This window comes from Chrysochloris asiatica, unplaced genomic scaffold, assembly GCF_000296735.1.
Source record: "Chrysochloris asiatica unplaced genomic scaffold, ChrAsi1.0 scaffold00058, whole genome shotgun sequence".
Classification (NCBI taxonomy): domain Eukaryota; kingdom Metazoa; phylum Chordata; class Mammalia; order Afrosoricida; family Chrysochloridae; genus Chrysochloris; species Chrysochloris asiatica.
In genome coordinates, this window is record NW_006408576.1 from 3830408 (window position 1) to 3844608 (window position 14201).

A 14201-nucleotide genomic window follows, 5' to 3' on the forward strand; every position below is an offset into this window, starting at 1 on the left:
TCGGAACCAACTCCATGGCACATAACAACAACAACAAGTCAAATGGATCAGGAAAAAATAGAGAAAACAAATTTCTATTGTCAGGAACAAGAGAGGTGCTATCCACATAGATTCCTCAGATAACAGAAAATACTATGAACAACTTTTAGACAATAAGTTTGAAATTTTATATGAAATGAGTAAGTTCCTTGACAGAAACACAGTCAACAAAAGCTCACTTGGAAGAAATAGCTGCCCTGCATAGCCCTGTATCAATTGTTGCAGTTGTTGAGTGTCATCAAGTCAGTTTTCACATATAGTAACCCTGTATAGGGTTCCAGAGGAGTAGCTAGTGGGTTTGAACTGCAGATCTTGTGGTTCCAAGTCCAGTGCTGATCCTACAGCACCACATTGTAGTTAAAAACATTCCCAAAAAACACCCAGGCCCAAATAACTCCAAAGATGATTTCTACTAAACATTTAAGGAAGAAATAAATTCTAAATGGGGGCAGAATGGCTGGAAGGAAGATTACCAAAAGGGTGCAAGAAAACTTTGAGGGGGAGATGAATGTTGGTTATCCTGATTGTGATGATAGTTTCACAGAAATCGATGTACATCAAAGTCATCAAAGTGTATGCTTTAAACATATACACCTTTTAAATGTCAATCATGTCTCAAGAAAACTTTTTTTTTTTTTAAGTGAAAATTCTTAAGGACAAATATAAAATAAGAAACGTTGACTCATTACTTAAGCTTCTGCTTTAGATCTTACTATAGAACAAAAACTAAATGATCTGGCAAGCCCCTTGTAAGCCTCCTGAGCTCTTTAGTACTCAGTATACAGCCAACTGTTCCAGACAGAGTGGATGCATAACAAATGACTAATCAGACAGCTTGTAGTAAATATGAACACCAACCACTCACTCTGAGCTTCTCAGATGGGCTGGGGATCTAGACACAAATAAGGCATGATCCCTATCTTCAATGAGCTGATTATGCAGTAGGTAATCAGATCTGGCACAAACTACCATTTTTCTTTTTTTATGTCTGAAAAAAGTCCTGTAAAAAGAACAAAGAGTGCTTTGGGGAAACACAGAGGGTCTGATTACTCTTGACCCAAGAGCATTGCATTAAACTCTTTTAAGGGTCCGTGTCTCCCATTTCTGTAGCCTATACAGTGTTCATAAATAGAGGACAGAGCAACTGTTTCCAGAATCAGGAAAATAGTTAACAAAGATAATTGAAAAAGTAGCGCAGATCTTTCAAACTTTATATGGTGGTAGTGGTTTCTGAGGCTGTACATCTTTACAGGAACACAAAGTATCATTTTTCTCCTGCTCAATCCTGTATAGGGTTTTTGAGGAATGGCTGGTGAGTTTAAATTGCCAACCTTATGGTTCAAATCAACCTTGAGGTCTTTACACTGTTGTTAAGTGCCATCGAGTCAGTTCTGACCCAGAACGACCCTGTGTAGGGTTTCCGAGGAGCAGGTGATTAGCTTGAACCGCCTATCTTGCCGTTCAAAGGACTTTGCAGTCTGGTGCATTAAACCACAGCGCCATCCCAGGACCTTTACATCGAAGCCAGTAAATAGAGACTACAAGATTTAACTCATTAAACAACTGAAATATTTTCAGTTAATTTTCTTCCCAGTTTCAACTTAGATCACAAGTAATCAATCATTCAGTTGAAGTACTTCTCAGGCTTTTATCTATTTTCTCTGTGGATTTGAGGCATCTGGAAAGAAACCAACTGACTAGGGAGGAAAAGTATGTTTTCTAATTTTCAAAGTCAATGTCAAGACAAAGAAAATATAAATCATTGCGATTTTCTATTTAGAAAGATCTTGATGCTATTTAAATTATTTTATATACCAGAAAAACACTCATTTGACAATCAACATATTTAGGCTAGTATCCTGGTAGCACAGTGGATAAACACTCAGATGCTTACTGAGAGGTAAGTGATTTGAACCCACACGCTGCTCTGTGAAGAGAAAAGGCATGGTGATCTACTTCAGTAACGAAGCAATTCTAGTCTGCCCTAGTAAAGTTGCTGAGGCAGATTCAACTCAGTGGCAAAGCGTTATGTGCAGGTTGTTGCTGTTGTTGTTGTTGTTATGTGCCGTGGAGTTGGTTCCGACTCATAGTGACCCTGTACAGGGTTTCTGAGGCTGTAAATCTTTACGGGAGCAGAGAGCCTCATCTTACTTCCACGGAACAGCTGGTAGTTTTGAACTGAGGACCTTGAGGCTTGCAGCCCAATTTGTAGCAGGTTGTTGTTAAGTACTGTGAAGTCAGTGCTGATTAATCGTGACCCTGTCCTGGTGTGGCTCTGTGGATTACTGCACTAGAATGCAAAGTCACTTTGAACCACAAGGTTAGCAGTTCAAGCTCACCGGCCACTCTTCAGAAACCCTACAGGGTCACTATGGATCAGAACCGACTCTATGGCACTTAACAACAAACAACATAAGGTTTCTGTTGTGGTGCTACAAGATAAGCACTTGACCACAAGATTGGTTTGAACGACAAGGTTGGTGATTCTAACTCACCAGCTGCTACACAGAAACCCTATGCAGGAGGGGTGGGAAATCTTTTTTCTGCCAAAATTTATAACATCATTCACAGGCCATAAAAAATTACCAACTCAAAAATTAGCCTGCTCTATTTGGTCAAACTTTTAACTAACATGCGGAACTGAGGGTCTATGCGCTGGACTGCAAAGTCTCTTTGAATTGCATGGTTGGTGGCTCAAGCTCATCAGTCATTCCTCGGAAACCCTATACAGGATTGCTATGGGTTCAGAACCAATTCGACGGCACTTAGCAACAACAACGTGATCTTGGACTCCTAGTGTGGTGCCGTGGATCTGCAGTGGGCTGTGAATCACAAGATCAGCAATTCAAACCCACTAAGTAATTCCTCAGAAACCATATACAGAGTCGCTATGAGTCAGAACCAACTGCACGGCACTTAACAATATAAGGTTTTTGAGGAGGAGCTGGTGGGATTGAACCCATGACCTTCTAGTTAGCAGTCCAGTATCTATCCTACAGTACCACACCAGAACTCCAAGTAACGCACCATAATCCCTAATTTCAAAAAGCCACTGATATAATCACACATAATGAACATAACCAATGTCACATGAATTGTACATGTAAAAACTGTTGAAATGGCAAATGTTTGGCGTGGTTTGAACAGCATGGTTGGTGGTTCAAATTCACCAGCCACTCCTTGGAAAGCTATACTGGGTCACTATGGGTCAGAATCGACTAAATAGCACTATTTTTATCAAAATAATGTTTTTAAAAGCTATTGGTCTAAAAAGAAAACTATCACTAAAGGACAAAATAATTGTGTTTTAATTGACTGTTTATTGCATCAAACCCAGACAATCCAAAGAAATATATATACTTTTTAGTCTTATTTTTTCTGTATCCTAAAGGGTATGAAACTGTCACAAGTGAAATAATTAGTAGAGCTTAAGACAGACTCCTGGTGTGGCACTGTGGGCTAATGCGCCAGACTGCAAAGCCGTTAGAACTGGAGGTCGGCGGTTCAAGTTCACCAGCTGCTCCTTGGAAATCCTATATAGGGTCGCTGTGGGTCAGAACCAACTCAATGGCACTTTACAACAACAATAACAAAGACTTGAAATTCCACTAACTTTACATGGAGAACAGTGTAGGTCAGAGGTACACAGTGACCCTCCAAGATCATATACTAAGTAGGAACAGGAAGACTAGAACTCAGGTCTCCCAATATCCAGCCTAGAGTTACACAGAACTCTGCGGCTGGACCCTGCTCACAATCATCCACTGTATTCTTATTTTAGTGTCTTTTCATTGTCAATGACATAAGGAAAAGCCTGGTTTTCTCCAATCAAAATGATAAAAAGTTAGGATAAGCAAATGAGAATTCAGTATTCTAATCCTTTTACCTTGTTTTCAAATGAGTGAAGAGATTAACTCTAGAGGCTGGAATTTTGACTTAGTTCTTGTTTACACTTTTAATTTCTAGACTTTAATCAGTGTAGTAGATAACTCTTATCTGTCCAACATCCTTTTGTCTCCTAGTAAAAATGCCCTTTTTGCCTATCTAGGCATGAGCCATCTTATGCCTAGTGTAAGAAGAGCAGATTCCATTCATTCCATTCATATAAGAAGAACAGACTCCATTCATGACTCCAAATACAGCCATGGGTGCTAGGCCTGGTGACAGAGGCCTTCCATCCCTCCCAGTTATCTGCTTCAAGAATAAACTTATGACACAAATCAGGTCTATTAAACCCCAAAACTTCTGCCATGCACCTAGGACACAAAGAAAACATCATTCTTTCTGCAAGGTACAGGACTGTGAGAAGGTAAACCTAAATTTGGCCAGTCATAGCCAAGCAAAGAAATTGAATCAAATTAACAGAGAAGGAAGCTGAGAACCAGGTCTCTAAAGGAAGAAAACCAGGCTATGAAGACAACATTCAGACCTGAATCAAGCCAAGCTTAAGGTTGAACTGCCTCAAGTAGGTCAAGTCAGTTTCAACTCATAGTGTCCCTGTATTAGGTTTCCAAGGAGCAGCTGGTGAATTTGAACGCGCAACCTTGTGGTTCAAACCAACCTTGTGGTACAGTGCTTATCCTACAGCACCACACCTGGACTCCCAACTATACAACCAAAATAAATCCTGGCTAAACTATCTGATATAAGGACTATTTCCTTGACATATTATAAACAGAAAAGAGGGAAGCAATTCTCCTAAAATCTAAACTGCAGCTAAATTGTTTTATGAGTTTCTAAAGGAGTCCTGGTGTTGGCACTGTGGGTTAATGCGCCAGACTGCAAAGCCGTTTGAACTGCAAGGTCGGCAGTTCAAGCTTACCAGCTGCTCCTCGGAAACCCTATAGAGGGTCGTTATGGGTCAAAATCGACTCGACGGCATTTAACAACAAATAGGATACCTTCTAAACACAGTTTTCAAATGTTAGTTTTGAAATGTTAAAGTTATAGTTGTAGCTAAGTATATAACATACTTCATGAATGAAAAACTGCATTTCCCAGGAACCCGAAACAAAAGTCACAACACATAACTGATAGGTTACCTCTGAGCTTATTTTTTTTTCTTTTTCTTTGTTATTTTTTGTTACTATATATTTTATGTCACAAAATACATAGGTAACAGAGCTCCTTAAGAAAACCTACAGGATAGTTCTACTGTCACATCAGTAGAAATGAGCTTAAAATTGACTCATAGCACCTAAGAACAACACCAATAATTATGTTTATCATGTAATTCAATCATCACCATTATCCATTTCAAAATTTTTCCATCACCCTTAATAGGTCAGTGTCCCTTAAATTGAATTTATTCTTGAACATTTAAGATTTTCTTCTCTTCTGAACACAGAATGCACTGTGAACACTTAATAAAACTGAATATGAACCACCTTCCAAGAGTCTGTGTGCTATCCCTTCACAGCAGTTAGTAAGGTTAAGAAGGTATTTAATAGTCCGCTACCATTTTGGAGCTCTGGTAGCGTAGTGGTTACGAATCGGGCTGCGAACCTCAAGATCAGCAGTTTGAAACTACCAGCTGCTCCGCGGGAGAAAGATGAGGCTTTCTGCTCCCGTAAAGATTTACAGCCTCAGAAACCCTGTTCAGGGTCGCTATGGGTCGGAACTGACTCAACGGCACTTAACAACAACACCATTTTGGAAAGATACATTATCAATTCTTAAATATTTCTGTAAATACCCTTAGGGTTCTTTCCAAATGTATTTGATTTGTGATGATTCATTGATTTCAACATTAAAAGTAAAACAATTGGTTTTTCTAAGTATAAGCCTCAAATGTACAAATTCATCTGCTGAGGCCAGATGATATATGATATTGTCTCTCAAATTTACCAACTATTGTAAATCTCCTACCAGAGGACAAGGGACTAGTTGAAGCATCTCTAGAGGGCATAGTTAGGAGTGAGGGCAACTCTGTCTTCCAGGAAAATGAAGTGAAGAGGGTGAATATGAAAAGTACTAGGAAAGTACTAAAAGAGAACAGTCTAGCTTGGGAACACTAGAAACAGACAACTTTATTCCACTGCCCATCATTACAACTTATTTTCCTAACCCTCAGGGAATAACTTTTATCTCAATCCATTTCTAAGGAGAACTCATTTCACTGAAAAGGCACTAATTGTATAACGGAAGTTGGTGGAAAAATTACCTTCTCCTTATAGCCAAGTCTGGGGAAGCCACACAGCTTATAAACCTGAATCTTGGGCAACAGATGTAGTTACGTTGGCAAGTCTTAACAGGACAAATTAAAACACTTTAATGGCCTGAAGACTTATTTCTCAACTAGTGTGTCATGATTCCCAAAGGAGGCTGTGGGAGGGCTGTAGGAAAGAGAAGAACCCATGAAACGACATAAGTTAGCAGCAATATTGGGAACTTGGGCAGCCATTCTCCACAGACTATAAGTGATGCTAATGTGCCTAGTGTTCTACCAACTTTCTTTATACCCACAAAGTCCTATATTTCTCGCTATTATCATTTTCATCACTCCAGTGAAAATGTCTCCAAACTTCTCTAATGTCCCTAGTATATTGTGTATTCCATAGGAAATAAGGTCTTCTTTAAAAACATAGCTAGTCCTAACATAGTTGTTGACCAAAAAATAACTGAAGAAAGAATGAGCAAGTGTTTTTCAGAGAGACCCAAGAGCCCAGTGAAGAGGAGAGAACATTCCTTCAGACCCAAGTCTCCAGCTTGCTTTGGAATCTTGTCCATTAATACTCTGCAGATAACCTTCCTGGCCCCACCTTAAACTTCATGTTCTCAGAGTCTTCTCCTGCTCCAGGGTTTCCTGTCACAATGACCCCAATCTGGGATCACTCACATGGCTTTAGAATAGCCTAGAATTGATGTTAGTTTTGAAGAGTTGATTCCCATGACCTCAACAGCAGAGGATACAAAGAAAAGAAAGGAAGTCAGCAAATGAGGAGTGAATATGTAGGGCAAAGGCTCCGTCATGCCCATGGCCCCAACATCAGTCCAGACTCACTCTTAAAGAAATAATTTTCAAAATTTTCCTTTCTAAAAAGGCTGGGGTTAAAAAGAAAAAAAGGAATGGGGCAAGGTAAAATTAGCAACATTTCATTTCCATTTGTTGTTGTTGTTAAATGCCGTCGAGTCGATTCCGACCCATAGCGACCCTATACAGGGTTTCCGAGGAACAACTGGTGAGCTCGAACTGCTGGCCTTGCAGTTCAAACGGCTTTGTGGTCTGGCGTATTAACCCACAGCACCACACCAGGACTCCAGTATAAGTTTTTAATTATCATGTTACAAACTTCTATTGAATTGAATGTGGTTGCTGTTAAGTGTCATCTATAGCGAACCTATATAGGGTTTTCAAAGAGCAGCTGGTGGGATTGAATTGCCAAACTTGTGGTTAATAGTGCTGTGCTTATCCTACAGCACCACACAAGGACTCCACTAAAAATCAACTTTTGTTTCACTTTGTTTGCAAGTATTCTGTTTACCAAAATAAAATCCAGGGTACCACTGGACATCTCATGCAGACATGATACCTTGATCACGGCATTTCTTGAATCTTAGAAAATGTCTTGTTAAATTGTGTTTATTTCAGCTATATGGGGAGTTGAAACTTTTTTAAGCCGAGAGAATCTCACTTTATTCTTTTCTAATATCAAACAGCAAAATTAAACATGTATTTACCAAGTATAGTAAAGTCATAGATTCTCCATTCTGACTGTAGATGTTTGTTCCCTTGTGTTCAGTATTTATATTTTGGACAGATCATCCTTCAGTCATTCACCTACCATTTCATCCACTTCCTAAATATAAGAGAGGATAAACGGTGTGGAATCTTTTTCTCACAGAGTCAGATATTTCCTTCTGGAAAATTCTTCTTGTGTGTCTTCATGGTATTCTTATGGACACGAATGATCTATGGTGATTGGGGGTGGTGTCTGTGTGCCACCAAGTCAATGATGACTCATAGCAACCCTGATAGGCTTTCCAAGGCTATAAATCTTTACAGGAATAGAAAGCCTCATTTTTCTCTCCTGTAGCAACTGATAGATTTGAGCTACTAACCTTACAGTTAGCAGCCCAGCTCATACTCCACTATGCTGCCAGGACTCCTTAATAACCTATAGTACCATAATACAGCATACGCTTGAGATAAATGTTTCTTTTAGCTCTGTCGTTTCTCTCCACCACTTGAGCCATTTCTTGGTGCCCAATGTAGGCAGCATTTGTAAGGCAGAATGGATCCAGTGGACTCATGCACATATACTCATCTGGTGTACCTCTCTCTTGGATGAACATACTGATAATGCAGGATTTGATACTCTCATGAAAACCCTTCAATTATAAGTAGCTAAAAGCATTGAGAGCATATCAAAACCAGCTCAGTAATTGGGCGTCAATATTGCCATCGGGTGACTGTGAAATGCGCTTAGATGTTGAAAGGGCATAAAGCTGATTACCAGAAGTTCAGGAGCATATTTCAACATCTGAAGGAAAATATAACAGCCAACTAAATGGCCAATGAGCACAAGTTTCATTTGTGCTCACTGGCCATTTAGTTAGCTGCTATATTTCTCAGGAAAGCTAATTTGTATTCTGCTTAACCATGGAGTCCTTGTTATTGTTGTTGTTGTTGTTGTTAGGTGCTATTGAATGGGTACTGACTCAAAGCTACCTTATGCACAGCAGAACTAAACACTGCCCAATCCTGGGCCAACTTCACTATTGTTGCCACGCTTGAGTCCACTGATGCTGCCAATTTGCCAATCTATCACCCTAGGGGGTCTTCCTCTTTTTCTCTGACCCTCCACCTTACCAAACATGAAATCACATGTTCTTAACCTCTTGAGTATTTGAATCATTTTAGACTGGAAGAATCTTTTTGTCTGGAATGAAGTAATGCCCAGCATAACTGATAATCCACACTGGAAAATGTAAGTTTATCAAAGAATACAAAAACTTTGCAAATGGCAAGTAAAAGATAACAAAACTTAGACTGCCAATAATAATTAAAAGAATCACTATAGGCACCTAGATTATTAAAGAGGTCATTCCAGGGCCCACAATTTAGAACGTTATTTTCATTTCCACAACACAAAGCAAAGTGTATTGAATGTGTTGTCGTTGTTAAATGCTGTCAAGTCGGTCTGATTCATAGTGACCCTGTCTAGGGTTTTGGAGGACCAGCTGGTAGGTTTGAGCTGCAGACCTTGTGGTTCACAATCCAGTGCTGATCCTACAGTGCCACACAAGAAGTCCATGTATTGAATACAGTATGCTAAAAAAAAACAAAACCACTGTCGTCCAGGGCAGAACAGAACTGCCCCTTAGGGTTAGTACTGGTGTGGCTCTGTGCATTAATGTACTGGACTCCAAAGTCTATTTGAACCACATGGTCGGTGGTTCAAGCTCACCAGCTGCTCCTTGGAAACCCAATACAGGATCGCCATGGGTCAGAATCAACTGGACAGCACTTAACAACAACAACAAATGTTTATGGAAGCAGATTTCTCCCTCAGTACAACTGATGGCTTCAAAGTGTCAACCTTTCAATTGGCACTGTGCCACAGGGCTTCTTCTGTATATGATTTGTTGTTGTTGTTGTTGTTAAGTGCCGTCGAGTCGGTTTCGATCCATAGCGACCCTGAATAGAGTTTCCGAGGCTGTAAATCTTTACGGGAGCAGATCGCCTCATCTTTCTCCCGCGGAGCAGCTGGTAGTTTCGAACTGCTGACCTTCCGGTTCGCAGCCCGATTCGTAACCACTACGCTACCAGAGCTATGATAAGGTATTAAAAATTAAACAAGCACTTTTACAGAAGCCTCTGAATGAAACTGAAGTAGTACATCTTGATGTGCTATGAAGGCGTTGTCTTAAATGGCTACAGAGCAGCATACCAGCAAAACCACATAGAGCCATGAGGAGGCCAGTATCACAGGTTGTCTGGCTGATGTTTATCCTACAAGACCACATTGTACTTTTCAGTTGGAGGAAAATTCAAGGGTCAAACCAGACCTGAATTACAAGGTGGTCTCATACCACTATTTTCTCCCCAAGCCACAAATCAAAACAATCCAATATTAGGCCTAGTTTTAACACACTCCTGAAACAATGTGGGTGGAAAACAAATCTAATATTTTCCAGCACCATCTGATTCAATTTTCTTTTTATTGGTCACCCCTTGAAAGTAAAGGGGTAATGTGATGATTGGATGACCCAACTAACTTCTAGATGGAGCCAAGCCAGAAACTTTCTTATTTTTATGTCCACAGTTTCTACCAAATAATTTTTTGAAAATAGAAAACATGTACCTGAGGACAGACCTGGAAGAAATGCAGAAAATGAAAACTAAATGTGTCTGCATGTGTGGAGTCTGTAATACAGCCATGTTTCCCAAGCAACTTCACATATGCAACTCCAACAAACTAGAGATTGGACCATTATCATATCAATACCAAGTTCCCTGCAAATCCTTCACTTCATTGTAATCCCAGTTTTTTTCCCTTATTATCCTATGCTTTCCCAATGTGCATTCAGCAGGAACTGTTTCTTTTTATTTCTCAAAATATACTACCTCACCATTAGTATTTTTCTACTTGTGCCCTCTCAGGCCATACAGCTAAACATTTCATGTTCTCCCAGAGGTCAAATGACCTGTTATATAACTCCTAGATAGAAAGTGTAAAGTCAAGGAGAATTTAACTACTAGTTCTATGCTCTTTTCCATGTTTCTAATAATAGTAATCCCTGCAGGATAAAAGCACTGGATCACAAGGTCAGTTTGAATTGCAAGTTCAGTGGTTCAAACTCACCAGCCGCTCCTTGGAAACCCTATACAGGGTTGCTATGAGTAGGAACCGACTCCACAGCACTTAATAACAACAGTAATAATAATATGGAATCCTGGTGTGGCATTGCAGAATAAGCACTGGACTGCTAACTGCAAGTTCAGTGGTTCAAACCCACTAGACACTGCTTGGAAATCCTATACAAGGTCACTACGAGTAGGAACCAACTCAATGGCACTTAACAACAATAATAATAGTAATATGTTGTTGTAGTTGTTTTGTGCCGTGCAGTCGGTTCCAACTCATAGCGACCCTACACAGAGTTTCCGAGGCTGTAAATCTTTATGGGAGCAGACCGCCTCATCTTTCTCCCACGGAACAGCTGGTAGTTTTGAACTGCTGACCTTGAGGCTCACAGCCTGATTCGTAACCACTACGCTACCAGAGCTCCTTAATAGTAATATAGGAAGCTATAATTATTCTCTCAGAGCCTGTGTTTCCACCTTTGTAAAATGTGTATGTGCTCATTTCATTGGTCATCTACTAAATCCTATTAGGGATTTGGTCAGTTTAATGTGTATTTTGCCTGTCTTACAGATTTGATGAGATCAAAGACAGTGATTCCAAAACATTTTTGCAAACTATAATGTATAAATATATGAAAATAAATGTTTTCTAGCAAATCTTCCAACTGTTGACCTGATGTCACTTCACTACAAAGTTTGTATGGAGGACTATACCATTCATAGCATGGCTGGGGACCCGTTTTTGACCCATAAACATTCATTTTTAAAATACTGTTAGTGTTAAAAAGCAATTAAGACGTCGGACAGAGCTGATTATAAGTATTAAACGTTGGCCAGATATGAATAATGGCTTCATTGTCCAAGTTTTTTCCACTGACTCACTAAAGAATTAAAAATATCCATATCCAGAGAAACCTCACCCTCTCCTGTTTTAAAAATCTATTATTTTATATGCTATTCACCCTCTTGGATATGAGGCCTGAGAAGCAAAGTTATATCAACGGAGGAACTATTTCAGATGCTGAGAGTAATTCACACACAAGAAAGTTGCTTAAAAAACTCAGTGACCACTAAGAAAGGCGTTCTGTCAATGTACTTTGTTTTAAATGTAAGAAATACTAACCTCGCACTTCTTCAATAGTTCACGAAAATTTTTACAACTTTTGCAGGGCTCTTTGGTGGTGCCAAAAGTTCCCTGGCTTAGCCAAGAAGAGTGAAAACTATTTTTGGCATTCAGAAAGGCAGTTACAGGAGAGTGAATTACATAGTCCGCACCTAAAATAAACGCCTACCTTCACAGATTTTGAAAATATCTAATCAAAGTCTCATTAGAACACATCATGTCCTGCAGCGAACTCTGGTGGTATTTTAGTACCGAAGAAAACACACAGCACAAAATGATGGGAATTTCTTCCTTTTGAGAGTCCTAAATTCGCCTCAAGTTCGGTGCAAGTTTTTCATGTTTTCGGCGACATCCGTATAGTGTGTATTTTGTAAAACATTTTATTAACTTTAATGTGAAATATTAATAAAATTTAGTACATCCAAGGAATACGGAGAAGCCAAGTTATGAAGTAAAAGGCAAAGATTTGCAAAGGGATAAATTAAGTTATAGAAAAGATCCAGAAACCTCCTCTAAGTACCTCCGATTTCCTTCTAGATCGGTTTTGCTTTGCAAAATTTAGTAAACTGCAACAAGGCCCTTTATGGGAAACTTCACAGAGAGGTTTGAGACAGAATGAAAGAATGCAAACCTTAGAGTGAAAACCGCTGTATTCCGCAAAACACTGCTCCAGGGAAGGGATTTCTAAAAGCACCTGGGAGGATGTGGGGAAACTGGTTGGGGTAGGGGCTGCAAGCTGAGGCCCCAGGTAAATACAGGGTCAGCAGAGCTTTCAGCAGCGCCAAGAAGGAAGAGCAAACGGCGCTTCTTCTGCAAGTTGGGTAAAGTTAAAGAAAGCGGGGGAGGAGACAAATCAGAAGAGGAGGGGGCCCACAGGTGAGGGTGAGGAAGGCGGGAGTGGAGAAAGAAAAGGGAAGAGGGGAGAATGAACAAAACAGGAGGGGTAATGGGAGTTGAGCGGAGGAGGAGCCGGAGGAGTCGAGCGGGAGACCAGTGGGGATTTCCCTGGCTTCTCCCAACCACTTCCAAATTAAGCGGTGGAATTTGTAGATTTCAACAAAGGAGGCAGCAACTGAAGACCAGCGGCAAAAAGTTGCAACTAAGTCCAGCTCTGCACCCCGCGCCGCTCCAGCCAGGGCCATCAGACAAAGGCGGCAGAGGGGTCCCGACCCTCCCTTACCCGCGACTACACTTACAGGATGGAGGTCTGCGGAGCCACAGGAGGCACTGTCTCCAGCATCAGATGCATGCACCGCACGGTGGTGCGGAAACACAGGCAGCGGCTGGGACACCCGCCGCCGCCCCCGCCGCCCAGCTTCGGGGAGACCCCCACCAGCACCCCACAACTGCAGCATAGCAGAAGCGCCAGGCACCATCGCGCTGGACCCACTCTGCGCCGGGTCATGGCCCACCCCGACTGCCTCGGACCGACTAAAGGGCGGGTGGAGGGGCTGTGGCTGTACTCCCAGCGCAAGAGGGAGAGCTCCTGGCGTGTTCTCCCGCCCGGCTCCCCCAACTGAGAGGGCTAGGACACAGGAGGATTTCCCAGCTGTGGGTTAGGGGAGCGGCGGGAGGGGGCGGAGGGGGGGGTGCCGCCAGCTGTGCACATGCGCTGTGGTTCCTCCCTGCCCCCCCCGCCCCCCCTCCACTGCTAGCCTCCCAAAAGGGACGAGGGGCGGAGCGAGGGATGTAAGAAGGGGCTGCTCGGAGTCTGGCGGCAGCTCTGGCTAAGATGTGTCAGTGTGGCCCTTGACGGACCGGCGAGAAAAACTCCGGTAGTAAAGATTTCCATTCAGACTTCACCGGTGTAAAACTTCTCCGTGGTGGAAACGAGAACTTGTGGCCCTAGTTTGAATCCCAAATTCTCAACTGTAAGTGCTGTTGTTATTATTAAGTGCTGTTGAGTCCGTTCCAACTCATAGCGATCCTGTATAGGGTTTCCGAGGTGAGTTTGAACTACGGACCTTGTGATTCCTAGTCCAGTACTGATCCTACTGCGCCACATCAGGAGTCCACTTTAAGCATTGTTGTTGTTGTTAAGTCCTGTCGTGTTGGTTCGGACTCATAGCGACTCTGTCTAGAGTTTCCGATGAGCGGCAAGAGAATATGAACAGCCTACCTTGGGGTTCAAGCCGACCTTTAGGTAGAGTGCTTATCCTAAGTCATTCGGTATCCCCTTATACTATTCACACCAGGACTCCACTTTAAGCACTACATGTCATTAAAAAG

At 41.4% G+C, this 14201-nt stretch overlaps 1 protein-coding gene across 1 annotated transcript in view; it reads right to left on the reverse strand.

The window, feature by feature from the left end:
- The window catches only part of PXDN (peroxidasin homolog (Drosophila)), a 222611-nt gene extending 209234 nt beyond the window's left edge, over positions 1 to 13377 (reverse strand). The window contains exon 1 of the mRNA XM_006863963.1: positions 13169 to 13377. Within this exon, the coding sequence (XP_006864025.1) occupies positions 13169 to 13377 (209 nt within the window). The remainder of the gene's footprint in view (positions 1 to 13168) is intronic.
- Between the last annotated feature and the right edge of the window lie 824 nt (positions 13378 to 14201).